Source organism: Salarias fasciatus, chromosome 3, assembly GCF_902148845.1.
Source record: "Salarias fasciatus chromosome 3, fSalaFa1.1, whole genome shotgun sequence".
Classification (NCBI taxonomy): domain Eukaryota; kingdom Metazoa; phylum Chordata; class Actinopteri; order Blenniiformes; family Blenniidae; genus Salarias; species Salarias fasciatus.
This window is the reverse complement of record NC_043747.1, coordinates 6,444,431-6,470,716: the sequence shown is the minus strand read 5'-3', so window position 1 is coordinate 6,470,716 and position 26,286 is coordinate 6,444,431. Positions and strand designations below refer to the sequence as shown.

Here is a 26,286-nt window from a genome sequence, read left to right as displayed (position 1 = left end):
ATCCATTTCATCTTCCTGATTTTACTAGTTTCATTATTTGTCTTTTTAAACAAATTGTTTCTTCTCCCGTTTCCTTCATTCAGGAGTTTCTGTACTGTCAAACCCAATCAAAAGAGAATATAAGAGAACTGCTCTTCTCTATTTCTGCACAGATGCAATGCAGATGTTTTTAAGGTTTTCTTTTAATCTGATATTGCACCACTGTCATTTCTGCAAGTTGTTTCCAACCAGGCAGGACTTTCTAGAATTCACATAATTACACTGAAGAACAGTGAGTCAGAATTGGTAAAAGTGAAAAAAAAAAAAAAAAAAAAATTAGACAAAAAATGCCTTTAAAACATGTTTATTCTGTAGCATAATAATGCAAAAGGTTTCACAACACTCAATACAAACACATTAACTTTATTTATTTTTTTTTTTTTAACTTCAAAATAAAATCCCGGATTACACCAAAAGCAGAATTGCACATTTATATAAGGACTGAAATCATCTGAAGAGTTTTACTGTGACCTCTAAAAGCAAGACAGCACATCGGACCAGGTAGGAGACGGGTCTCAAGGTCTAAAAAGAGTCCTTGTCCAAAGCGTTCATGATGTTCTGGACCCATTTCTCACTGGGATCCACACAGACTTCCTTCGACTTTTCTTTTGTTATGAAACTGTGGAAGAGAGGAGCACAATTATTAATCTGACAAACACATAAAGAAGCAGAATCTAGAAACAGTCCTGAAATGAGTGTGCAGTTCTTACATGGCGGAAGTCTTCGGGCAGCGACTGTCTGTCATGAAATACGAAGCGATGTACTTCTTGGAAATCCGTCTGGAGCGGTGAATGAAGCAGCAGTTATCAGGACCGGTTCCAGCTAAACATGACAGAAGAAAGCGTCGGGTCAGGACGAGGAACGTCGAACAAATAGAGAAGATCCAAAATGGTCTTACCGGTGCAGAGGACAGTGGTGAACAGAGTCGCTGCCAGCAGGCACAGCAGGAGGGCGGCGGTCGTCTTCATGGTCGCCTGATGTTTCTTCTGGACTCCAGTTGAGGATCAACACTCGTGAAGATGAAGGCGAGCTTCTGGCAGCAGAGGCGGTGCGGTGGAGAGTTTATCAAGATCAAAAGTGTCGGTGGGGTGAAAGCAGAGGGGGGGGGTTGTGGTTTGAAACGGTGGGGGGTTCGAAGGCGTTTCTGTGACAGGAACTTTCCACTGGGCTCGCTGGATGCGAGAGGAAATACACCTGCGGTTACCTCAAAGGCGGCAGCAGCAGCAGCGTCTGCAGCCGCCGACACGTTCATCAGACATGAAGAGTCGGCGTGACGCGCCGCGCCGGCTTTTCTCAGACTTCGACGGGTTTGGCGTTAATCAGCATTTATTTTGTCTGATTAACTCCTCAGTTGATAAGAATCATATTGCTTATTGCTAGCTCTGGTAGCCAACAGTGAAAAAAGGTCAAATAATGTGAAAAAAGTGTTTTCTAAGTGACAATGAGGCTTCTTCAATCAGAACAATCAATAAGCTACTGAGAGAATTCATGACTGGGACATAAGAGAAAAGAAAAACCCGGCAGCTGACTGAATATGTACAGCATTTTATTTTTAATAAAACCATCATTTATTTACATTTCAAGTGAGATACGGTTGCATGGTGACCCTCTGCCGTCCCCACGAACGTCTCAGTCCTCTACAGTACACGGGTCTCTGAGGGGAGGAGAGCAGATCAAACCAATCGACTCGACCGGCCTGAGTCCGCCCCATGGTTACATCTAACCTCCAAATTCAGCTTCAATAGTTTGCTTTTCTTCTTCCATTTTTTTTTTTTTTCCAACCACCGTCGATCAGAAGTGGTAGTGTTTTCAGGGCTGCGGGGGCCGATTTCTACCAAGGCCAGCGATTAAAACATAATTCAGCAGTAACTAGAAGAAAAGCAACACTAGGCACAAACAGAAAAACAAAACAAAACCAAGAGGGACGACAACAAAAACAGAGAGGTGTGTAAACCCGTTTCAAACCGTGAGGGGAGGACGTGACGCGATGGTGCGAGGCACAACTCAAAGGCCTACATGTATGTGCAAAACGCTTTATTGCAGTCCTGTGGTGGGTGACCACAAGAGGAGGGGGGGGGGGGGGTGAGGGGGGGTGCAGAGTGCACAGGCGAGCTGGCGGTGAGAGCTGCTTCCTGTTTTCTAAACTTCGGCTGGGGTCCGCGGAGCGCCGTCGCAAAACAGGAACCTGGACGGCTTCCAACCAGACTCGCACAGAATCAGCAGCACGAGACGAAACGAGACGAGACGAGACGAGACGAGACGAGGGGACCAGCCAGAGCTCGGTACCACAGTGCAAAGAACACAAACCATCCACAAACACAGACCATTCACAGGACGAACGTGTAAATATAGGCCCCGCCCACTCCTGCTGAATACAGCATCGCTGGCCGAGGGCCTAACTTTTGGTCCGAACCGCCAGAACTTCACCACGACTGAAAGGGCGACAGGCTGGAAGGAGGGGCTGAGGTTTTCAGGGAGCGAGGCCTCCAGCAGGCACTAAGAGCTTCACCAACACCAGGAGCCAGAACTCCAAGGAGTTCTGGGAAATAAAACTAAAAGGAGCATTTCAGTGAACTGATGTTCATAAGACGGAGAGAGAAGCGAGTCGTCGGCGTACGTGGTTACCGGAGAAACACGTCGCTCTGGTGAAAATCAGGCTAAACATTCTCATTATCAAAGCTTCGGTTTTAAAGTCATCTACTGACAGTTTAATCGGGTTCAAGCGCCTAAAATAGGTTGTGCCCGTGTCTCTTGTGATGTTTACCGGGGCAGATGTCGGGGGCTTTCTGCGGCGAGGCCTCAGAGCGGTGTGAGTGAAGTTCAGCGTTTGCAGCAGGATGTGGTCCGACACCTGCAGCTCGCTCGCCACAAAGCCTCTTCTCGATCCCGACAGCAACCGGGCCGACTCTTAATCATCCGATATTCGCCCAGTAACATTTACTGAGAAAACCAAACGGACCTCAAACACATGTCACACACACACCTGGTTTTCTGGTTTTCTCTCTCAGTTCACACGTTCTGCTTCTCTCTGGCGAACCGCTGAACGTGCCTTTCCGCGGCGCCTTCATGGAATGACTCGACAAATCAAGCGAGAACAAAAACACCACACTGAAAACCAGAAGGAACGACAGCAAAAGCAAAAAACAAGACAGGAATGATCTGAGCAGACGACTTTCTGAAGGTTTGCAAATTTAAAGCTGTAAAACGCGGACGGAAAAGAAAAGGAGCGCCGGCGGCGGCGGAGAGAGAGCGCCGTCTCGGGAGGTTTCCACTCCTCTGAGTCAGCCGCCGGGGAACATGGGAGGTGTGGGTTACATTCTTGGGCCTTTCCCAGCTACAGTTGCCGGTTCTCTTCCGGGCCTCTGAGCAGAGGAGGGGACGTCGGGAGTTCGGTAAGGCCTCGGATTCCTCCGTCCCCGCTGGCTGGTGGCCGGCGCCGGGCGCCGTCGGGGGACGACCGGACCTCAGCTCAACGCCTCGGCGCCGGACTGCCTCGCTCCCGACCGCTTCTGCTCCGTCAGCGCCTGCAGCACCTGAAGAGAGGGAGGGGGAGGGCTCAGACGGACGTTCGACGCCCCGTCGGGACGCGGCGGTGGCGGCGGCGGCGGCGGCGGCGAGCTCCCCACCTGCGCCCACTTGCGGTTGCGGCTGCTCATGTGCACGGCGGCGATGTGCTGGAAGAGCTGCTCGGCCGGGAGGAGGTCCGGCAGCCGCGTGAGGAACTGCGCCATGTGGATGAAGTCCATGCAGGTCAGCACGTCCTGGTAGAGCCGCAGCAGGCCCAGCGCCGTGCGGAACAGGAACTCCTCGCCGTCCCGGCAGAACACGTCCCACACGCGGCACGCCAGGTCCAGCGGCAGCGACTTGCTGTACAGCGTGAAGATCCTGGCGGGCGGACGCCACAAAGTCACGGTCGAAAGAGAACAATCAACGGCGCTGTAATTTGACACCAGGCTCGCCGCAACTCACCAGTCGATTAAATAAATATCGGGGGTCAAGTTGTTCCTCTTGAAATGTGCAAAGAGCTTTGGTAGGTTTTCTTCAAAGAACACTTCAAATGCCGCGAAGTAGGTCAACATCTGCGGGAGAGAGAGAGAGAGAGAAGGTCGCTCACGCCAAACAAGCTAACCGTGCTAACAGCTAGCGAATCAAAACGCACACCCGGCGCCGCGGGGCGTACTCACAAGGCTGTGGTCCACCCTGAAGAACGCCATCTGGCAGGGCTTGTTCAGCAGGTTGGCGAAAGCTATGAAGGCGTCGGCCGTGTCCAGGTTGAGGATGAGCACGGCGGCGATGAAGGACATGCCCTGCACCTGCAGGCGAGCCGGGAGGAGAAGGGCTTAACAGGAAGTGATCCACTGGGGTCACCAGAGGAGCCGATCACCGACTCCACAGCACAGTAAAATCCACCAGGATTCAACGACTAGCATTTTCTTAAAGTGCTAAATGTCTTTTTAAAATCACATTTACACGTTTCTGCAGGTTACTTGCTTTTTCTTTTACCATTTTAGCAGATTAGCATTTTTCTCCAGATAATTTTGTTGCTTTCTCTCATTTTGGCTGTTATTTAATTTTTTTATTTCAAAGATTTTAATAGTTTAATCTGAATCTGTCTATTTTTAGCCATATTTCGTTTACCTTGAAGAAGTGTTTCACTTAATAAAAAGCCATTTCTGACCATTTAAGCTGTTTTTTTTGTTGCGTTTGAGCCATTTCAGCCACTAATTTCTTCTTTTAATACAGTTTTTCTTGTCACGTATCACTTAAATCTCAATAAAGACACCATTAACATAACCATCTCTCCAGGTCTAATGAAATAACGTGAAAAGCTCCATTAACGGGGCTGTGCAGGAAGCGGTGAGATCTAGAATATGAGAGCAGAGGGTGCAGAGGTGGCTGGAGGCGGCGTGGAGCAGGTGAAGGGTTGGGGTCCGTGCAGGAAGTCACAGTCATCTCGATACGCCAGATAAACCGCAAGTATATGCTCCAGATGTGCAAATTGACGAGGTGCAACAAACCCTCGTCACTGCTTACACACCACTTTCCTACCAGGGCCTATTCTCACTTAGAAGTCACGGCATGTGTGTGCAACTAGTGGAAATTCTCTTTACTGAGGTTTCTATATTTAGTTTAATATACCTCTGAACAATGACATCATGTCATTACAGAGTCATATGCAGATATTATAGTTACAGTTTATATTTCTGAAATAAATAAAAATATTCCTGACAAAGAGACCTGAGATTCCTGGAAGTTTTTCAGGTTTTATGAAATTTACAGATTAAAAACAGAAATAATAAGGAGACTTACATAACCCACGTCTGGCCGGTAACAAGTGTACGCTCCCAGAATGCTGTGCAGCACGTCGTGGTAGGGCCCCCCCTGACGAGGAGCACAGAACAACTCGGCTTTACGTTACTGGCAAAATAACATTTACAGTGAAATAATGAATCAGTGAAAGCATTTAATTACATTAAAAGCAGATATTTTGGAGTAAAAGTCACTTCTTAAAATAAACTACAACTAAAAAAACAGCGTGTGTGACTAAAAGTTCAGAGATTTCTAACTGTTTCCAGTAAACTGACTAGTAAGGATCGGTTACAACAACAGCATGTGCTTTAAATACATTTAAACTAGCTATATTTTTGAATATATCTGGCTTCGTAGCACCTGATAAACTAAAAAAAAGTGCAACTTCTAGTACAGAAAATATGATAAAGCTTTCTTTATTGATTCATTTATGGAGAATTTTAAATTGTTTCCAGTATACAAACAATAAACATGAGTAAATAAATACTATGTGCTTTAGTTATAATAAAACTAGTTACATTTTAGCATATAGGTGGCTCCTTAAGATAAACCTTATGCAACCAAAAATTAAAAAATTGAACTTACAGTTTAAAAAAACACCAAAGTTTTTGTTCATTCTTAAAATTCTTACAATTAATTTAAAATACATTAAATTCAATCAAATCAAACCAAATCAAATTAAATCAAATTAAATTACATTCTCTTAATAAACCAACACACACCATCTGCTGCCCTCTTGTGGACACACAGGTGACACCATGTAACTGAAATTTTCTTTAAATTAATTAAACTGTGAGTTCAGTTTCTTTGCTTTATGCAGAACTGTCCTCGGCTCCAGGAAGACCTTCTCTTCCTTCATCTGTCAGGTTTCTATATTCATACAGTATTAATAAACAGAATTTATAAAGTCTTTGCTGTAAATGTGCTGCAGCTCGTCGGTCTGACCTGCTGGAAGATGCAGAGCTGGGGGAAAGTCCTGGAGATGTCCAGCTTGATCAGCTCCAGGCTGGACTCCCGGTCCAAAGAGCCGGAATCTGGAAGAGACGCCGGACGTTCAGAGACGGAAGAAGAGGAAGAGGAGGAGGAGGAGGAGGAGGAAGAGGAAGAGGAAGACGACTGCAGTACCTTCAGGTTCAGTCTCCGCTGAGGGAGCGGCGGTGGTCTTCCACTTCTCTTTGGCCCGGGACAGACAGATGTTGTAGAGCTCTGCACACACACACAGACACACAGACACAGACACACACACACACACACACAGACACACACACACACAGACACAGACACACACACACACACACACACACACACACACACACACACACACACACGGTTAAATCCACTGCAGTCTGTCCTCTGCAGTGAAGTGAGGAGCTGCAGCTGCAGAACACTTCTGTTTAAATAATGAGGAAACGAAACACTCTGCTACTTCTTTATTTTAATTCAGAAACATTTTTTTTTTTAACTCAAGCTCATTTTAAATGTTTTTAAATAACGCAATTTTTAATATTCTAACTAAGGCTTGTTTAAAAAAAAACTCAACTACATTTCTTCAACTGATGCTCTTTTTTAAATTTCAAACTTTAGTCTCTTACATTTTTAACATTCCTTGTAAACAAACACACCATTTTTAAAAAGCGCACTATTTTGTATTTATTATCATCAGTAGTAATTGTGTCAATAGTTTTTAATCGTGAGCCTTTTGGAACGTTCTCACAGAAAAGAAAATTTTTAAGTTTTGTAACTTTTCACTCTCCTGTTATGAATGCTCTTTTGTTTTCTGATGCGTCTTGTTTGTCACGGTTTTTTTTAATGTACATTTCAAAATATTTTATTTAACAATACTGTTGTAAATAAATTGTTTTTGTGTGAAACAAAAAAGTATAACAACTTTAATCAGATATATTTCCATGATTTTTTTTCTTCCATCAGCTGCAGAAGAAACATGCTGTGACTTTAAAAACCCATGAAAGTAAAAAAAACGTAATTATTCTTCAAAACACACACACACACACACAGACACGCGCACGCAGGTACCGTGTGTGATGTTGAGCTCGTTGCCCACCGCCAGGCTCCACACTCGGCCCCGGACGCTGGGCGGGATGCCCTGCCACCACAGGTCCCTGACCCTCCGGGAGGTGCACCTGCACGGAGACACCAGCAGCAGTGACGCAGAGCAGCCACCAGGGGGAGCCAGGTCCAGCCTGGGACTCCTCCTGGAGAGTGTGTGTGAGCTCCTCACACTGCGGAGTCTCTTCCTCATAGCTGGAGGCAGAATCCGCAGCCTGGAGCCGTGCGGTTATTTCAACGAGATAATCACGGCGGCGGCGGCGTTCATTCAAATCAGCGCGGAGGAATGCCGGCCGCGCCGGGAATACCGGTTCCCTGCGAGCGCGGCGCTCCACTCACATGGCGCTCCAGTTGGGCAGGATGTCCTGGATCCAGGTCTGGGCGGCCGAGCCGATGCTCTCCTCCAGCCTGCAGCGGTCCTCCAGCTGCTTCCTCCGCTTCTGAGCCTCCTTCAGCTCTGCAGGGCCGACACACACTTAGAGGGACTGCGTGTGTGTGTAGGTGTGTGCGCGTGTGTGTGTGTGTGTGTGTGTAGGTGTCTCACCTCTCTTCTTTGCCTGGGCCACCATCTCTTCATACTGCTGTCTGTGCTTCTGGGCCTCCTCGGCTGGTTTGGCGGGTAGATTACTGTAACACACACACACACACACACACACACACATTTATTAGGCTGTGTGTGGTGTGTGTGTGTGTCTGTGTCTTCGTGTGTGTGTGTACGTACGCCGGTCTGTCCTCCAGAATCAGCGCGGTGGTGGACAGCGGCTCGAAGTCCAGGTTCTTCCTCACGCTCTGCCGGGGAGACGTCGGGTTGCCGGGTCCAGCTCTGCCACTCTTAGTTTCATATTCCTGGACCAAGAAGACGACAAAACGATTTACACACACACACACGCGCACACACACACGCGCACACACACACACGGAAACCACAAGTGGGGCAAACTAGCTTTGGAGGTCACTGGTGAACGGGGCTATAAATATTTAGTGCCGTGTGCAGAAAGTGGAGGAAGAGCTGAACCGTCTGATCACTGACGAGACCGAACAGACTCAAGGCGAATAAAAACCGTTTCCCAACCCGTGGTCCAGGGGGTCCATTCATGAACCGAGGCTTTCATTGCACTGAATTCACCAAACAATACAGTCAGACATGGAGAAAATCACAACAAGACTCTTCAGCCATGTGGGAAACAGACATTTTAGACCAGAGTTCATGTTTTCGATGACGAAGCCCGAGCGTCGTTGTAAAGTTCCACTTCCTGATATCAGAATACAGATCCAAACAAACGTTTACTCAGGTGCGGAGCCACCTCTCCGAACTGCATTTACAATAATGTTTACCAGTGATAAAAGCATTTATCCAATTCCTGAGCTTGCCTCACATTCTAGAACAGGAAAGTCAAACAGACCTCACCTGGGCCAGACCAGTAAAACAGAGTCATAATAAACTGAAATTTACACTTTAAAGTTTATTTAATTATTTTTTGGGGGGAAAATTGCTACAGTCTCGACATAAATTCAATTTTAATGACATCTTCCGGTGCAAAAAATACAGTGAAATGTTCTTTATCCAGATTTTAACAAACTCCCCGACAGCACGGCTTTGAGGCTAATGCTAGTTAGCTCGCTTTCACGATAACATCACCAGTAACAGCCCAGGTCTCAGTGTTGTGTTTTGTCTGCTACCCTCTTCAAGAAAGTGTGTGTTGTTGTCGTTTAGATTTTTGCTTTGACAGTCCGGGTGCAGACAGAGCCTCAAGTCAAATCTCTGCTGGTCCTAAAAATCACTGGTTTTTGTTTCTATATTTGTTTATTTGCTCGTTTTTTCTCTCCATGAACAGGACGTGTTTTGTCTTTTTAACTGACTGCACATCAGTATTGATATAAATTTGTCATTTCTCGAGAGCGTCTGAAGGAGAAAACTGACTTCCAGGCCACGTGTCTTCCTCCGGCTGCAGCCCCTGAGAAATGCCTCGCAGATCTTGTGACACGGCTCGCCTGACCTCTGACCTCCGGCCTAACGACCGTGTGACTTGCGCTCCGCCGCCGGGAGCGCGGTCCGGGGCCTGGAGGGCACAGCAGGCTCAGACCTCGGCTGACTCGGTGTAGGGACGGCCTCCGGAGGAAGCCGCCGGTCCCGTTAATTAAGCCGCTGCGGTAAATAGGACGAGCGCAGCGACACCCCGACGCCGGGCCAAAATGGCCTCCGGCGTGCGGCCAGCTGGTTAATAATGCAGGGCGAGCTCCGCGAGCGATCGGGGACGCTCCCACCGATCAGAGGACAGAAACCCAGAGTCCTCAGTACCAGAGTCTCATCTCTACCGGCCTCCAGGGGCGAATGAAGCTGATTGAATGATATTGAATGTGCGCTTGTGGAGGGGCGGACGTGGAAGCGTCGCACCGTGAACTCTTCACGGTTCAATGGATCTCGCCGTGGCCGCGGCACGCCTCCCCCGCCTCCCGCGCCGTTTCATGTGGCAGGATACAGTCTCTCTGGTGGCTTTCTGCCAAACGCGCTGGCAGAAAATCTCCTCAAACAAAAAGACACGAGTGACAACACTCGTATTGTTCAGCACGGTTTGTTTTTCCTCTTTTTTTTTTTTTTTTTCTTTCCCTTCCCTCGCTGCTCTCGTATCTCTTGAAAAGCTGCCACCGCGGCAGCCTGCTTCGTCACGCTGAAAGGAACTCCTGTAATTTCCTGGAGCTCTCTGCTAATGGCCTTCACCGGTCAAACCTTCAGAGGGAAATGGAATTAGCTTTGACGAGCCAATACGTCTCCGATCGCATCACGAAGTAATCCGTCGCCGTCGCTCCAACAAATCACGGGTTTCCCCGACCGTCGCTCGCACCTGAACACGTCCCGACACCTGAAGCTTAACAAACCACAACTGCAACCCGTCAGAGCAGCTAGTAAGCTAAGCTGTTAGCGGATCCCGCTAACGAGGAGCAATGGAGAGTTGACCGCAGGTTTAGCTGCAATCTTCTGCCGACTGGCAACGTATTGTGCATTAATGACTGAACAGACGACTGAAGATTGCGTTTGTCTTATTAGCAAAGCTAACTTCATGCTCAGTGGCATATTAGCTACAAGAAGAAAAGCTAATTCACACCAGGTGCAGTTGCCTCAATGCATTTGGTGTGATTTGCTTCTGTTCTATACGTCCATCGGAAGCAGCTCGGTTCGATCGGGGATCGAGGTTTAAACCCCAGTGTGGGTAGAAGGGAGGGATTGTGGGTAGGGATTCAAACCCTGGTTCAGGTGGGGGGGGGTGAAACAAGCTTCCCTCTGAACAATACACCACAACTGTGTTCACCCCGGAAGCCGGAACCAGGCAGGAAGTCCCCACGGGACAGGACAGGTATCGTGAGCGTCGGCCGATCAGATTTCACTTCACCGAGTCTGACCTCATACCCGGAGGCGCCGGGCGGCGGTCCGACAGCGGCTCCACTTCAGCGGAGTGCACCGCCGACACCGGCTAATGTTTGCGATTGATTCTTTCTGGACTCAATCTGGCACGGCTCTGTGTTTTTTCCACTCATCGCCTGCAGTTTCCAACAGGAACAAACCCGTTCTTCACTTCGCCGTTCCTGAATTCTCGTGTTTTTGGCCCGTTGCCATCATGTGGTCCAATATTTAAACACACAGAGCACGAAACGCACAAGTATGGACGGCGGCCCCGGACAGAATGCTAACGCTATCGAGTTAGCCCAAAGCAAGCATGCAGAGAAGGAGACTTTCTGTACTCTGCAAAGATAAAGCCGGGAACGATCAAGAGCTACGGTACTGTAACACTGTAGCTCTGACAGAAACCCAGGAATCCATCAAGGACACACACACACACACACACACTCACAGCATTATCGGATGTAGTTAGGCGTAAATGACACCCACATCCGACCTGATATGATACCGTTGAGATAATTAAATATATTTGCTGAAACTCCAGCCTGATTTCATTTGGCTGCAGCGTTCCCAGCCGAGCAGTGGAATTAAAGGAGGCTGATATCAGGACTGTAACAGCCTGGCGGGAGGCTGAGAACCAGATGGCCTCGAACCAGCGCTGCCTCGTCCAAGGAGAGCGGAGTAAACAGTTTCTCTGACTGGAGCGAGGAGAGGAAAGCCCCAAAGCCCAAACCCCCCCCCCCCTCCTCTCGACGCAATTCCAGACATCAGAAACAGAGAAATGACACGTGTTTCTGTCAGGCTGAGCTCTGGGTGCATGCTGGGAGGAAGAGGTCACCTCCTCCTCCTCCTGGATCAGGCACCTCCATGTCTCCGCAGACACTCTGGCCATCATCGCGGCTCCAGCCCGGAGTGCCGAGCGCCGACCGGCTGAAAGAAGCTATTATGTGAAACCCGAGCTGTCCTGTGAAGCCGGTGCCCTCTGATTCTAGCAGACAAGGAGACACACACACACACACACACACACACACGCACACACACACACCGCCGCTGCTCACTCACCATGAACGCTGCGGTTCCTCTCAGACGGGCCAGTCCTCCGGTGGGGGTTTGTTTCTAGAACCCTAGCCGGGCTCGCGTCATGGCTGCTCCGGAGGGCTCGCTCATGGCAACAGGACACCCGGGAGGTGGGGGAGCTCGGCCGAGGGACACACCCCGCATTGCAAAGGATGCAGCAGCAGCAGCAGCAGTGGCGGCGGCGGCGGCAGCAGCAGCATGACCCCCTCGTTTCCTCCCCCCTTCTCCCCCTCTCCGAGCAGTGACGCTACAGCGCTCCGCTCCGCATCGGGTCTATCTCCGCTACGTGTGTGTGTCAGCAAATCAGCACCGCCGAGTGTTGCGAGTCTCCCTCCCAGAGCGGCTCTGCGCTCTGCTGCGTCCTGCCAGGCGCTTTAATCAAGCCCAGAGTGACGGATCGGGTTACAGCTGCACTCCTAAAGCAAACAGTGAAGCAGCTGCTGCTGCTGCTGAGAATATAAAGCTGCTCGCTCGCTGCTGAGCTCCCGACACGCGACGTCTCCCCGCTGCACCTGCCGAAGTTTCCCTTCAGGTCCCGGCATACAGATGGAACTGCAGCGAACCCGCGATGTTGAGTGAGTTACAGGCAGTCAGGCTGGTGTTTCTATACAGAAAATGTATAAAACTGTGGCTTAAAATTCTAATTTATATTGCCAAACACCTTTAAATCCCCCATTTATGAACATCTTGAGGGGGTTCCAGGATAATTTAAATAAATCCTGCTGGGAATATAATCTGACTTCATTACAGCCGGTAAACGTGGCGTGTCCGAGCTGCCACGCCGTCCCATTCAGACCATCGCTTTCTGCAGGAGGGCAGCGCTTCCCCGCGACCGCACGGCGTGCCGAGGCCTTGAGGTGGAGCCCGGCGGCGCCGCGGCGTAAATTACAGCACGGCGGCTTCGTTCTCCGAGGGGAGGGGAAAGGAGCTGCTGGTGGAAGCGGCACGTGGTTTGAGCAGCGGCTCAACAATGGCTTAAGCAAATAAAACAGTCCACACACACACACACACACACAGCTTGCCTCGCGTTCGAACAGCAGCAGAGGCGCAACAAAAGCTGGAAATCCTAGCCTGGTAAACCCGATTCCTGGGGTGGAGGTAGGGTTACAGGTGCAGAGGAGACGGACTGCTAACGTTACGCGTGTGCGCCTGGTTTCCGTCCAATGAGGGCTCGACATTTAACATTTACAACAAAAAAAAAAAAAATACAAGACGCACCGAAGGGTCGTATATCTAAGCGAAAGAGGCTTCACACACACTCAGAAAAGGAGCCTCCTCCCTGTTGTCAGACGCGGGGGAATGGATTGTGGATAACAGGCCTCTCGTGGGGCTAATTGCACGCTGCCATCTTGTCCTTTTTTCGTCCCGCTCTTTAATTGGGCTGGAGACGTTTCCTCCGTCCCCTCCTGAAGTGGGGAAGCAGAGGCGTTCCTTCACCAGCTGGCTTTCCGAGAGTCCTCCACGTTTCCAACACAGCCTCACTCTCATGTCCAGCATCGGAGCCTCGTCTGGCCGAACCAATTACATATTTTTGCCCGAGCGCAAATTAAACCGCGATCAAAAAGACGAACGACTTCTCCGCTATCACCGTGACAGAGTAAACTTGTACGTTTGTGGTCAAACATTTGCCTCGGCGCGGCGGCGCTCACAAACATAATGGAGGCAAACAGCGACGCGGCTGTTTGCCTTTCAGCACGCGGCGGCCTAAATATAGCTGCCGGACCGAAATGTCGGCGGCGGGGAGCGATTCCGCTGGAGGCACGGCGCGGGACCGGGTCGCGGCCAGGTTAGATCAGCCCTTCTTATCAGGGATCTGCGCGGAACGCCTCAATAAAGGCCTTTTACTGCTGCAGTCCAGGGGCGAGAATCGCACTCGTGTGTTCACAGAGCCGTAACTCCAGAGCGGTCACGTTTGTTCCGTGGTGCAGCGATAACAGAAACCGTGCGACCGAAACAGACCGAACATCTATCTATTTCTGACTCATCACTCCAGAGGACACTTCAGAAGGACCATAAAGCAGCAGACAGGCGACACCAAGGCCAACCTGACTTCAATCACTGAGACCTGTGGAGCTCCTGAACGGCTGCTACTCAAAGGTCCGACTTTATTCAAATGAAAGGAAAAGGCCGCGGAACCAAATCAGAGGTTAAGGAGACTGAAATGTTTGTCTAACTGTGACGAGGATTTCAGTCTCCTTAACCTCTGACCTGGTGGAGATAAAACACCTGGCAGCTCGTCGTGTTATATTCAATAAATAATATATTCAATAAAAGGGCCTTCATTGATCGGTGAAATGTGGCTGGGCGTTTCAATTATCAGTATCGACAGTTAAAGAGAATACAATTATAAAAATAAGTTTTATGACGCTAAGGATGTTGATTTATGATGAAGAAATCTGATTACTTTCTCACACGTTTGACTGTAAATATTTATAGCGTATTGATCTCTGCCTGCACGTGCGTGTGGCTTCATTACAACAACACATCATTTTCCGTGTAAACGTGCAACTTTCCTGAAACCAAAACACAAAAACGATGTGCTTGGGGGGGGGGGCTCAGTTACATTTCTCTCAATACTTCAATAAAAACCTGGATTCCTTATCAAATCCACATTGCCACGAGGTGTTCGCTCCGAGATAGACCGAATAAATCAAACAGATTCGGTCAGAATCGTCTCCAAAAGGAATAATGTTCAGGAAAGAGGGAAGAATGTCCAGCAGAGGAGAAAGAGGCAGTCCAGAAGGACGAAGACCGGAAAGTCTGGAGTCAGGAAAGGTGATCAGTGGTGAGGTCAGGAAACCGTCTCCGAAGAAACCACTGGTTTGAGGGTCTCTTTGGTTCCTACCTTCTGGATTTTCTTGGGGTCCTTGATGGGGCCTTCCCGGGGCGGGACTTTCCCAAACAGCTTCCAGCCGGGATCCCTCTGCTCCGCCGGCCGGTTGTCCTTCACCCTCCTGGCGAAGAGACTCCTGAAGGAGGCAGAGAGAGGACGGACGGGACAGGGGTCATTATCGCACCCAGCAGAAGTCTGCTCTGGGGGTCTCGGAGCTGGCATGGCTCCTCACCGCTTAGATAAGCTCTATTGTCCAACGGCTCCAGCAGTAAATCAGCTGAGAACGGCGTTGGGTATTCTTACTTTATATTCCAAGCCAGTGGGTGGAATAGCAAAGGGAGCAATCTGCATGCTTTTTCATCCACGTGCGAGCAGTTTAAATACCACATGCAAAGCGGGTGAGAAAGGCTTCCTCCTTTCAGCCGGGCCCCGACGCTCCTTTGTGCGGCGCGGAGGTGCTGTTAGCGCGGGCTTCAATTAGAGGGCTGAATAGAGCGGAGCAGTGGGAAGATGAGAATAAATAAAAAGGGACGGGGGACTTCAAAGAGGAGCAGTCTGTTTGGGTTCAGGCTCATCCACTGTTTGTGTAATGACAATAACCCACCAATCACCCACAGCCAGGTGCCAGATTTAAAAGCTTTCAGGTTGGGTTTTTTTTTTCTTTTTTTCATATTAATGATTAAAATTTACACAATGTTCCAGGGTGTTCATGTTAAATATGAGCACAATACAAGCCGGACAGCGCAGGGATAGATCATCACTTCTTCAGTCTGGTTTCCACCAGAACGAGCAGCTGGAATCTGCACAGATTTTACAATTTCAGTAGCAAACTGGAAACCAGAAAATGTATTCTACACATCAGTAGTGGTGTTGTAATACAATGTAATACAATTTATGCAGAAAATGATCGGCTGTAAACACTTGAGTTCCTGTATGCGGAGCATCCACTTATGCAGATGATGGTGTGTTAATGTGAGCTTCTCCAACAGCGTGAGCAGCACAAGCCTCGGATCCAACGCTGTTTTGTTGCTGATCTATTTGCACATGCAAAGTTAATCTGTTTACAGTGACTGTAGCGTGCTCTGGAAGCGGGTTAAAATTCAACTAAAGTGCACGGCTCTCACTCAAAATTACATTACAGTGAATTAAAAGTTAACTGAATAATCATCCAGTACGCCGTCATCAATGTCACTGAATAACACTGGAGAAAAGGTTTGTTTCTGGGTACAAAATTATTCTACACTTTATTTAAATTTCAACTTAATAATATGAAATGAGTTAAAATATTCTACATTTGCTGAACACACACATGTATTTTTCTTCAGGTTATGATTTACTCCTTACTATTTAACATTTGTATTTCAAATGTATTCAGCTATGACCAAACATAAACCATTCATTCATTCATTCAACCACAAAGTGAAGATCATAAGCTGTTCACACACTGCCTGAACCTAACCACACGTATCGCGCTGGAACTCCTCCAGGCTGCTTCAGCGTGTGACGTCTCAGTCGCCCATAACAACCTGGCCTTTCACGCGGAAACCCTTTTAATAAGTGACTGGAAAGGAGCGGCGCATCGACCCGGGGCCGCCGTGTTTACTCGCAGCTGCAGCCCCGCATACTTCCCCGCTCGGCGGGCTGATACGGCACTAACGCCGAGATAACGGCGGCAGCGGGGGTGTTCCCTCGCTCTGCGGGGGCTTTCAGGGAGAGGCTCGAAGGCAAAACAGTGCTTTAATCGCTTTCTGCTGCTTCCAGAGCAGCTGAGGGGAAACTCTCCTTGTGACATAAACAAGCAGAGCTTGTCTAAATGAGCTCCTGAGGGGGGGCTGAAGTGAATCATTTGTGATATCAGATTAAAGTGCGAAGCCCTTCGCAGCATCGGTGTACTCTCACTGTCAACTTTTAAACTTCCTCCAGCCTTTATTTTCAGTGAAGTCACGCTGAAGCAGATCATGTGGTGATGTGGCAGCGAGCGGCGTTATCTCAAGACACGGCGGGAGGAGAGCTTCGCCTACGTCAGCGTAGCCCGACAGTGGCTAGCTCGCCCTGTTAGCAGCAGCCTCCCTCTTCAAGCCCTGGAGGAACGTTTGGCCAGATATCGCAGGTGTGGCGAGGAAAGGAAACAACAGCTAAAGATTCAAGTAGTGCCATTTTTGTGCTGTGGGTGGCGCCAGTGAGTCGTGATTCCTCAAAGTTTTTACTGACGAACTGATTGCTTCCCAAAATTAAGAATCACTGTAACCAATAAAACAGAGCCTCGCCTCGGAAAGAAATGAGATTGTACGTTAATCTGAGGCGATTCCAGCCTGAGTCAGCATTTTGATGTGACGCACACACACACATTCTTCTGATCACTCACCCAAGCTAGCTATGAAACTCCCTCCTTGAAAGAAGCTCGTGCCTTGTGTCAACATTTGTAATCTTAAGTTTTGACGAACAGAGTCTTTCTATTGTTCTAAAATAGCAGCAGAACCGTGTTCACCTCAGGTGGAAAATACACTGTGGACAGGGAGCGGTGAGCCTGAGTAACCTCATAAAACAATCTAAGGAGGGATGAAAGTGCGGAGGCCAACGAGGTGCCGCGTCCACGTGAGGCCTTGAATAGCATCTTGCACGTTCACAGTCCTGTGCTCCGCCGTGCAGCCAAACATCCACAGAGGACCGACCGGGTTTTCATTCAGCGCGGCCGCGATGTTCCTGGACCTGACAGCTGAATGGCTGCGGCCATGCTCCAGTGCCCAAGTGGAGCAGCGAGAGAGTCCAACGGGATGGGCAGACGTGATCGTTCCCATGTCCAGTCTGAGGTGAAGCCGGGCTCTGCACGCTGGTTCCAGCGCTCACCGACTTTAGGATCTCACAAAACTACTGTTCAGACCTGATGCCTGTTACATAGGTGCAGAGGGATACTAAAACAAGCCCACAGAAGAAGAGGCAGAGCAGGAATGGTTTATTCCCCACTTCATCAGGAAAGACATGAGTGAACAGGGCAGAGGAGCAGCTCAGGGCTGACTTCTAACAACAGTGAGGCAGAATGTGCTCAATCATTCAGCCCAGAACAAACCGGAGATTTAACACCTCAGTCACAGCGTTAAATCACTGCTGCAGACTTCAATACGTCCACAAACACGGCGCCGCCACGGACCGCTGACCTGAAGGAACGTCAATGAGCGAGACAAACGCCGCCGACGTCCGGGAACTCACCTGTCGATGAACAGGACGAGCGACGGGGCCGCCATCCTGAACTAAACAAGCCCAAGTTCACTGGAGGACGGAAGAGAGGCTCAGAGCTCCCCTTCAAAGTTCAGACCCATGGGTGCATAGCGTCAGAGAAGACAGAGAAAAGTCTGGCAGAGTTGCTGAGAATACACAGAGCGAGAGCAGCAAGGAGACGGCTGCTGCTCAGCGACCACGCCTCCTCCAGGAGGAGGACGGGGAGGAGGAGGAGGAGTGAGGGGCACGAGTTCAACAGGAAGCAAACTGCTCTTTTTATTCTCAACACATTCGGTCGGCAATCAAAGGAATCAACACTGATCAATTTTCCCCTCACTTGGCGGTCTTTCATTCAAGTGTTTGGAGTTGGTGAATTATTAGAGACAGTATTCAGTTTTCAAAGCACACCGCTCTTTGTAAACAGCAAATATTAAAGCTTTTAAAATCAGTCGTCAAAAAGCGCTGTTGAACGTGAAATTTTTCTGAAACAAAAATCGCGAAGACGATGCAGTTTCCAGTCTGTAAAGGAGCTGTAAACGGCAGGTCTGCCGCCAGACGGGCTTGGAAACTAAATGCGCTACGCTGTCTCTTTTCATTTGATTCAGAAAAGTTTTGCAATGTTTTGAAAATTATGTCCATTTACTAGGGCTGCACGATATTGGAAAAAACTGACATTGCGATTTTTTGGGGACTTGCGATATATTGCGATATATATTGCAATATTAAAAATAGAAGAATTTTCACCAGATGACCTGAATAGCTCTATTTGGGGAGATGGCCACTTGAGAGAAATACGTGGTGTTTCATACCGCTTGTCAAGCGTTCGGATCATTTTTTTAAATCCCTCTTTAATGATCCACGGTGTTCAATGGCACCATGTCTTTCACTAGGTAAAAAGTTATTGCATCCATGATTTGGAGTTCCTATCATACGGTGTTATGCCGGCGAAGGCTTCTGTAATTGTTTTTTGAGAAGATGAAGTTTCACCTGGGGTCTTGTGATGGCGTTTCAAATGGTCCAACAGGTTTGACGTATTACCTCGTGTTGAGGCAACCACGACGAGGCACTGTCGGCAGATAACGTTTTTTTGTTCCGTATTGTCTTTTTTTATACTTCCAAATTTCACATGTTGACTTTCTTTTGGGGACTAAATCCTTTGTTGTTTCCTCCTGCATGTCGCCTGTGTTCAGAGTGTAGTCCCCCCCCCCCCCCCCCCCCCCCCCCCCCCCCCCCCTGCTGTGGAGGAGGGAGGGGGCCGGTGAGTGCCGAGCAGGAGGGAGGGAGAGAGCGGCTATGCGGAGCATGGAGCAGCTTGCTGCTTTTACGAAGCAAAACAAAAGTTAAAAATAATAATAATAATAAAAATATTGCACCTCCTGCGATGTGACTATTGCACATGCACACATTGCGATGGCGATGTTCAAACGATATATTGTGCAGGCCTACCATTTACACTGAAACGGCAGAAACACTGAAACCCGTGCAGCTAGCATGCCGGGACAGCAGGGGGTGCTGTTGGTTGCTTTTGTAATGAAACTACACACGCATGCAAACCCTAACCTGTTGAAACATGAAAGCTGTCTGAAATGTGGCACTTTCACTTGAAACATTGTTGTGTAAAGATTGTGCAAATTCGTGTTCTTCTAGAAGAGTTTCATTTCAACTCAAGACTTTAGTTTCGGTGTAATTCAGCTGAGAACGTACTGTAATGATGCCACGTTGAGAACACACAGGACGTCTAGATAATCGTGAGGGGCTTCATGAGCCCGTCTTTCATAAACACACAAAACTCAAAACTTTAGCTTCGCTCGGTGCTGCGAATTCTCTTTCCACGCTAATTCGAGGAAGCGCCGCGGCCCCGGTACGACAAGGAATGTGCCAAAGCAGTGAGAGCGCCGCCTCGACCATGTTTTTAATGCGCAGCCACGAACTCACTGCGAGGAATTTCAAGTCTGCTGAACTCAAACTCAAACACGCTTCAAAGAAAAGCACATCTCAAGTTCGTGACAGTTCCAGCCTTTTTCACACACCTCTGCTTCTTCTGGCGGAACACAACGTTTCCACCTTCTCGACCCCCAGTCGTGTTTTCATGACAGCGCTGGAACTTTTCCAAAAAAACTCTGCTACAGACTGAGTGAACACAAACTGTGGTGTGAGATAATGTTAATGAGGAAGGAACGCAACACCTTCAACTTCACACGCTGAGAAATGAGAAGTAAGCCGCCGTTTGCAACAGCATTGTCACATCCTCTGCACAGGGGAAGCCGTTTCAGTTCAGAGCCAGTGAAGCACTCTGGGATACGATAGGTAGTAAAAACTAAATAAAACCGGTCACTGTCTTATGATCGGAGGATTGAATTTGTCAGTAAACAAGGGAATCTAAGAATGAATCCGACCACGTACCTGTTGAATAAACTGGTCAGAGGTCCCAGTTTCTTCTGCCTCGCGTCTTCGGCGCCGGGCCCCGGACGCGTCCGGGCGGGACTCCACGGCGAGCCCGGCGTCGACGACAGCGTCACGTCCGAGAAGTGGATGGTGCCGCTCTCGTCCGTCTCCAGGTTGACGATGGCGCTGGAGTCGGACGTGACGGTGAAGTCCAGGATGTCCTCGTTGGACACCGACAGCTCCGTGCTCATGCTGGACACGCTGCACACCGAGATGTCGTCGCTGCGGTTCAGGGCCCCGCCCCCGACGCCCATCCCCCCCGCGGTGGCCGACAGCCTGAGGCCGGGACTGAACAGGCGGCCGGAGTCGTAGCCGCTGCGGGGGAAGGTGGACGACTTGCGCACGGCGCTGGCGTCCGAGGGGTCATCGTCCAGGGGTAGAGTGGCGGGGGCGTCCCGACTGGAGTCGAGGGCCAGGGCCCGGTGGCCCTGCAGGGTGGGCTCCGGGGGGTTGATCTCCAGCGTGGGGATACCAGAGTCCTGGGAGGTCAGGCTGTGGCAGTCCGGGTCCACGTCCGGATAGGCCTTGTGGGGGCTGCTGAAGCAGATGGGGGTTGACGAGCAGGGTGGACTGAAGGTGGGCAGGACGGGGGGCTCGTCCAGTGGGGCGAAGCCGGGATCGTGGCAGTGGTTGTGAGGGCGATCATGGAAGGGAGAAACCGTTGCTTCCTTCATTGCAGAACCGTTCTCCTGTATCACTCCTCCAGAGTAACCTTCAAAACAACAAAACACACACTTTACTTTCTACTGGAAATGATAGAAAGTTTGGAGTTGTAATAGAAATAATTTGAAATCCACTCCAGAGAGATCTTACACCTTAGAATTTACTGGAATTCTGATGAACAAGTGCCAAAAAATGTATTAAGACTTCAAGTGTAGAAGAGAATCAAATTCCATATTCAAGGTCTGTATTTTAATATTCACTAACTTCCTACTTTTGTTATATTCGAGGGGTTGCTTGAACATTTTGCGGCTCCTTGTATTTTCACTGCCAAATCTGCTGCCATGTCAAGATTGTTGCCAGCAAAAAAAAAAAAATCCCGTGGCCCAAACACGTACAACCGAGCGTCACTTTTATCGTTTTACGACCATCTTTACGATCACCATAGGGACAGCTGAGGTTGGCTTTAAACTACAGTCAGCAAACGTCAGAGCCGGAGGGATCGAACCTGAAACATTCCAATCAACCCACTTCGCCAACCGAGCCACAGTTGTCAAAAAAAAAAAAAAAAAAAACACCTTTTGACACTGGGCGTTGTTTCAGGTTTCAGTTGTTACCTTCCGAGGACACGGCTGATTTACTCAGGAAACACGGTTCAGTTGATCACGTTGAAGCCAGAAGTTCAGGAAAGTTGTTCTCAATAAAGGTCTTTAGGCTTCAATGGAACCATTGCATGGTTGTCATGGCAACGCAATACTGGCCAATAAGATAAACGAAGACGACGACGATTAATTAATGATGTATGAAGAAAGTATTCACTCATACCACTCAGATTTCCTGTCTCATTAGCAAACAGATCCCACCTTTAGGAACCACTGCGTGTGCAGCCTGAAACAAATGACCATATAAGGCGCCGTGGCGAGATCACATCCGCTTGTGCAAACAGTAGAAAACAGGGCTTCTCCTCGTATCAGTTCAAACGAGGTGAACGTCACCCTTTGACACGGTGCCCATGGTGTGTGGTGTTGACACGTGACCACACGGTACGTCGCATTTAAATCATCAAAGGAAAGGTGCACGCTTCACTCGGTCCCCTTTAAGCATGAATACAGAGCAGGGAATTGTGGATAAAAATCAGCAATCCTGAAGACGACGGCCCCAACAAAAGGTTTCTCCTCATTGACCCGGACACTGGATACGTGGGAGTGGACGTCCTGAAAAGGCCCACCATAATCCTGCAGGCTGTAACCCGAGTGTGCGGTGCACGGCCGCATCGCGCCTCCACGCCATCTGCGAGGCTCGGCTCAAGCTCTAAGCTGCATTAGAGAATTCCGGAACCCGCGGGAGGAACATCAGCGGGCCCGGCGAGAAGTTTCCAGACTTTCACACATTCTGCTCTTCAAACGGCCGCTTTCCCGCGAGTCGTCTCCGAGCACAAAAAAAAAAAAAAAAAAAAAAAAAAAAAACACGGAGGGAAGCGCACGTGGCCCGCCGCCTCCACTCCCAGCCCGAAGCCCTAAACCCTGACCTGCAGGCGGTCATGTGAGCCGCCGCAGACTTTGTACCAAAACACAGCAACTGGTTGTTCCTGTGCTGCTGTTCCCTCGGCGGATTCAAAGAGGAGCTCCAGTCGCCTTTATTATGCATCCATCTGAAGTAAATAATCATTCACGTGCACTGACAACGTCAAATGTTGATCAGTTCAGCACAAAGCAGAGGGAGTTTCAGGTTAAAAAACCTTCATCACTATATATGAAATAGAGATGCCAAAATATAAAGTACATGTACATGTCATCTCTTTGTCTTCTTCCATTGGATTCCTCAAGATTCAAGGAAGTAAGGCAGCTTAAATATTTATTTTTTTTAGAATGATTAACAGTTTCTGCTATTTTGAGAGCCACTAACTGTCTCCCTGTTGGGTTTCTTGAGAACGATGGATGGATGGAGCGAAAACTTCTGTTTTTTTAGCACCGATACTAACACAGCGGTTACATTACACCATCAAGTGTTTAGGAGAAGAGGAGTGTGAGTGCACCCCACAATTATGGGAATCACTTATTCCGGTCCGTTCAGACGGCAACGATGCTCGGAGCCACGGAAAACGCAACTTTTTTGGAGAATGGAAGCCAGAATTGGAATAATAAACAGAAAGAGAGTCTGTATGGTGTTAAATTAAAAAAAAAAAAAGAAAAGAAAAGTAAATGTCCTTAGTATGAGAAAAACTGAGTCAAGTGTGGTGTGAGATGAAAACACTTAAGGACTTACACTCAATTCATTCTCTCTCTCTCTGACACACTCACACTCTCTCTCTCTCTCTCACCGGTGTGCTCCCTCCGGTCCGGGGCTCCAGGGGTCGTCGTGTTCGCCATGTCCTCCAGTGAGGCTCTACAGGTGGGTGGGAGGCAGCCTCCGGCCCGCGGTCTCCATGGTGATGCCCCCCCCCCCCCCCTCCCCTCCCCTCAGCGCGGCTCCGGCACACAGACCCCCGCGCGCCGCGCGAGGAGCGCTCCGTCCCCGGGTGCACTTGCTCGCTTTATCCGCGACTCACCGACAGTTTCCCCGCGATGAAGCCCCCACCCCCCTCCCGCTCTCGGTCGTCTCCCCACAGCCGCCCGGCTCCGTCCTCACGGCAGCAGGGCGGGGGCCGGCGCGCCCCCCCTTTCGCGCCCCAGGAGCCTCAGAGACGGAGACATGCGTGAACTTTGTCCGGGCTCAGCTTCCTACCTGCGTCGACGCTTCCGCCGCCATCTTAACACAAACTTAAGCGGGAAGTGGAATCGAGCCCAGAGCGCTGCCCCTCGATGGCTTCACCTGTGTGGACCTGCAGGCAGAACTAGCCGAGCGCGAGAGCCGCCCGCCTGCGCCTCATGAATTATTTATCGGTCTCTCAAAATATTTGAACCGAATCTTACTCACTTTTAATGTTCTTACCATGCATGTAGGGCACTCCTAATAAATGTATAAAATCATCTTTGTTGAAAGAAAACTCATAAACACACCTATTTATATGTCTCTCTGTGTGTGTGTGTGTGTGTGTGTGTGTGTGTGTGTGTGTGTGTGTGTGTGTGTGTGTGTGTGTGTTCTTGTATTTCTATCCTTGTCGGGGCCAAATGTCCCCACAAGGATAGCAAAACGTGGAACGACGTGCCTTGTGGGGACCTTTTTCCGGTCCTAAGTAGGAGAAACAGTGTTTTCTTGACCATGTTGTTGTTACTGAAAAAAGTAAAAGTGCAAAAACATTTCTTTAGGGTTAGGCTTTGTTGTGGTGTGGGTTAGGGTTAGGGTAAGGGTCAGGGTTAGGGGCTAGACATGAATGGGAGTCAATGGACGGTCCCCACAAGGATAGAAATACAAGACTGAGCGTGTGTGTGTGTGTGTGTGTGTGTGTGTGTGTGTGTGTGTGTGTGTGTGTGTGTGTGTGTGTGTGTGTGTGTGTGTGTGTGTGTGTGTGTGTGTGTGTGTGTGTGTGTAAATGTTAATTTCTTAAGTTTTGCTCAAGTGCTCAAGCTTTTATTCATGGCAAAGAGGAAACAAAACAGGGAGAAAAATAAAAAAAAATGACAGATAGCAAGGGTATGTATTTCAGTAGAACCCATTAGTTTTACATAGCTACATGTCAATATTTATATAATTTCCAACACCTGCAGAATGAAAATAATTTACTTTGATCACACGCACTTTTATTCAGTAGAAAAACTTTACAAACAGGTCTAAATAGGTGTGCAAATAAGTACAGCAAAAGAGATAATACTTTAAAAGCTGGAGTTTCTTCAGACATTTCAAAATGTTGTTTTGTGTCTTTAGAATCTTTACAGGAGCCAGCTGGATTTCATTTTGTTCAGGTAATTTCAGGGAAAATTGATGGATTCTCTGTCCTGTGACATATGATGAGCCTCACAAGATTTCAATGTAAACTAAGGGAAAGACACTGAAGGAGCTCTGGCTCGAATGTCTGTAATGTAATCAAATGAAACTGAGTGATCAGAGTTTATACAGTCTGATTAATTAATATTGTATTATCTCAAGAAAATAAGAATTTTCTGTGTGATTACATAGTTAACAATTGACTCCGTAGTAGCCTACTACTGAGTACCTCAGGTCAGTTTAAGAAACCAATAAATAAGCAATCTAATGTGAACAATAAAATGATTTAGAGTCATCCGCTTTTTCAAATTAAAGGTGACTGAAAGCAGAGTTCTGAGGGGCTCGTCTTTAGACGTCGAACGAGCCCCTGATCTCAGGCCTGTTGATTTTCATCTGTGGAAACAGACAACAGCAGGTCAGAGTGAGTGCGAGGACGGAGCTCCAGGTGTCGGGCGCCTGTGACCACTGACCGGCTGGGTGATGGGTTTGTCCGGTGAGGCAGACTGAGGCAAGTCCCCGTCAAGAGAGGGACTTTCTGTCTGAGCCAGGGGAGACAATGTCTTGTAGGGTGAGACGGTTTGTCTACCCGATCCCCCGATGGAGTAGACTGGGAAGAGGATTTAAGATTTAAGATTTAAAACCACAATTTTCAAATGTCCCTGCTGCATTCTGGAATACTGGAATTTTGAGTCGTCGTTAGAGTATTCAAACACTTTCTCGTTGGGGGCCGATGCATCAAATCACTGGAGAAACTTCAAAGTGATTTGTGAAAAAGGAAGAAATCTCGCCACGTCGTTTCATAACACAATCTTTTTAAATTAATAATCTACGATAATCCTGCTGACGTGAGCAGAGATGAAATACTGACCCGGGGGCCTGGTGATGTCCTCATTCGTCCACTGGTTCATCAGCTTCTCCTTCAACCCCTCCTTCCTGCAGAATCAGATATGGTTGAGTTTTTAAATACGACGAGGCGTGAGTGTCCCGATGGTAACGCCGCACAGCTTACTTGGACTGCTTGCGTTTGCTGTTCACCACACGGAAGACCAAATATGCGATGGCCGCCAGGAGGATGGAGAACGTCAGGCTCAAGCCGACGATGAGTCCCACCCTGTTGATCGGATACTCGCAGTTGCTGCCCAGGTACAAAGTGGTGTCTATTTTCAGACACCTGAAGAGGAAGGACAGATTCAAATCAAAGGATAGAATCATATTGATGTCACTCCGTGGAGGCTCAGTTTACGTCAGCAAGCCAGAGGTTTGACACCCTGATTTAAATCTCCTTTAAAATGTGGTTAAAGTGAGAGTCAAAGGCGAGAAGCGACACATTCTCGACCCCTTACTTCCAAGTCAGACAGTGAACTACATTACTGAGACG

The 26,286-nt window shown here is 48.7% G+C and overlaps 2 protein-coding genes across 4 annotated transcripts; both read right to left on the bottom strand.

Annotated features, from left to right (window-relative positions):
* Positions 1-327: 327 nt before the first annotated feature.
* On the bottom strand, positions 328-1,097 carry LOC115385834 (C-C motif chemokine 3-like 1). The gene is made up of 3 exons (XM_030087903.1): positions 938-1,097; positions 750-861; positions 328-658 (listed from the first exon to the last, which is right to left on the bottom strand). The coding sequence occupies exons 1-3, from the start codon at positions 1,005-1,007 to the stop codon at positions 562-564; spliced, it is 279 nt and encodes a 92-aa protein (XP_029943763.1). The 5' UTR covers positions 1,008-1,097; the 3' UTR covers positions 328-561.
* A 635-nt stretch (positions 1,098-1,732) lies between these two features.
* tbc1d14 (TBC1 domain family, member 14) lies at positions 1,733-23,798 on the bottom strand. 3 transcript variants are annotated; one of them, XM_030087900.1, is made up of 14 exons: positions 23,365-23,798; positions 20,343-21,096; positions 14,736-14,859; positions 8,138-8,262; positions 7,961-8,043; positions 7,756-7,873; positions 7,384-7,490; positions 6,475-6,555; positions 6,295-6,383; positions 5,350-5,421; positions 4,224-4,352; positions 4,009-4,118; positions 3,666-3,924; positions 1,733-3,572 (listed from the first exon to the last, which is right to left on the bottom strand). In XM_030087900.1, exons 1-14 carry the CDS (start codon positions 23,411-23,413, stop codon positions 3,504-3,506), a joined length of 2,169 nt encoding a protein of 722 aa, XP_029943760.1. In that variant the 5' UTR covers positions 23,414-23,798; the 3' UTR covers positions 1,733-3,503. The 3 variants fall into 3 exon arrangements, with proteins under 3 accessions (XP_029943760.1, XP_029943761.1, XP_029943762.1); XM_030087901.1 differs by lacking the exons at positions 20,343-21,096; positions 23,365-23,798 and adding an exon at positions 17,931-18,119; XM_030087902.1 differs by lacking the exons at positions 14,736-14,859; positions 20,343-21,096; positions 23,365-23,798 and adding an exon at positions 11,876-12,123.
* Between the last annotated feature and the right edge of the window lie 2,488 nt (positions 23,799-26,286).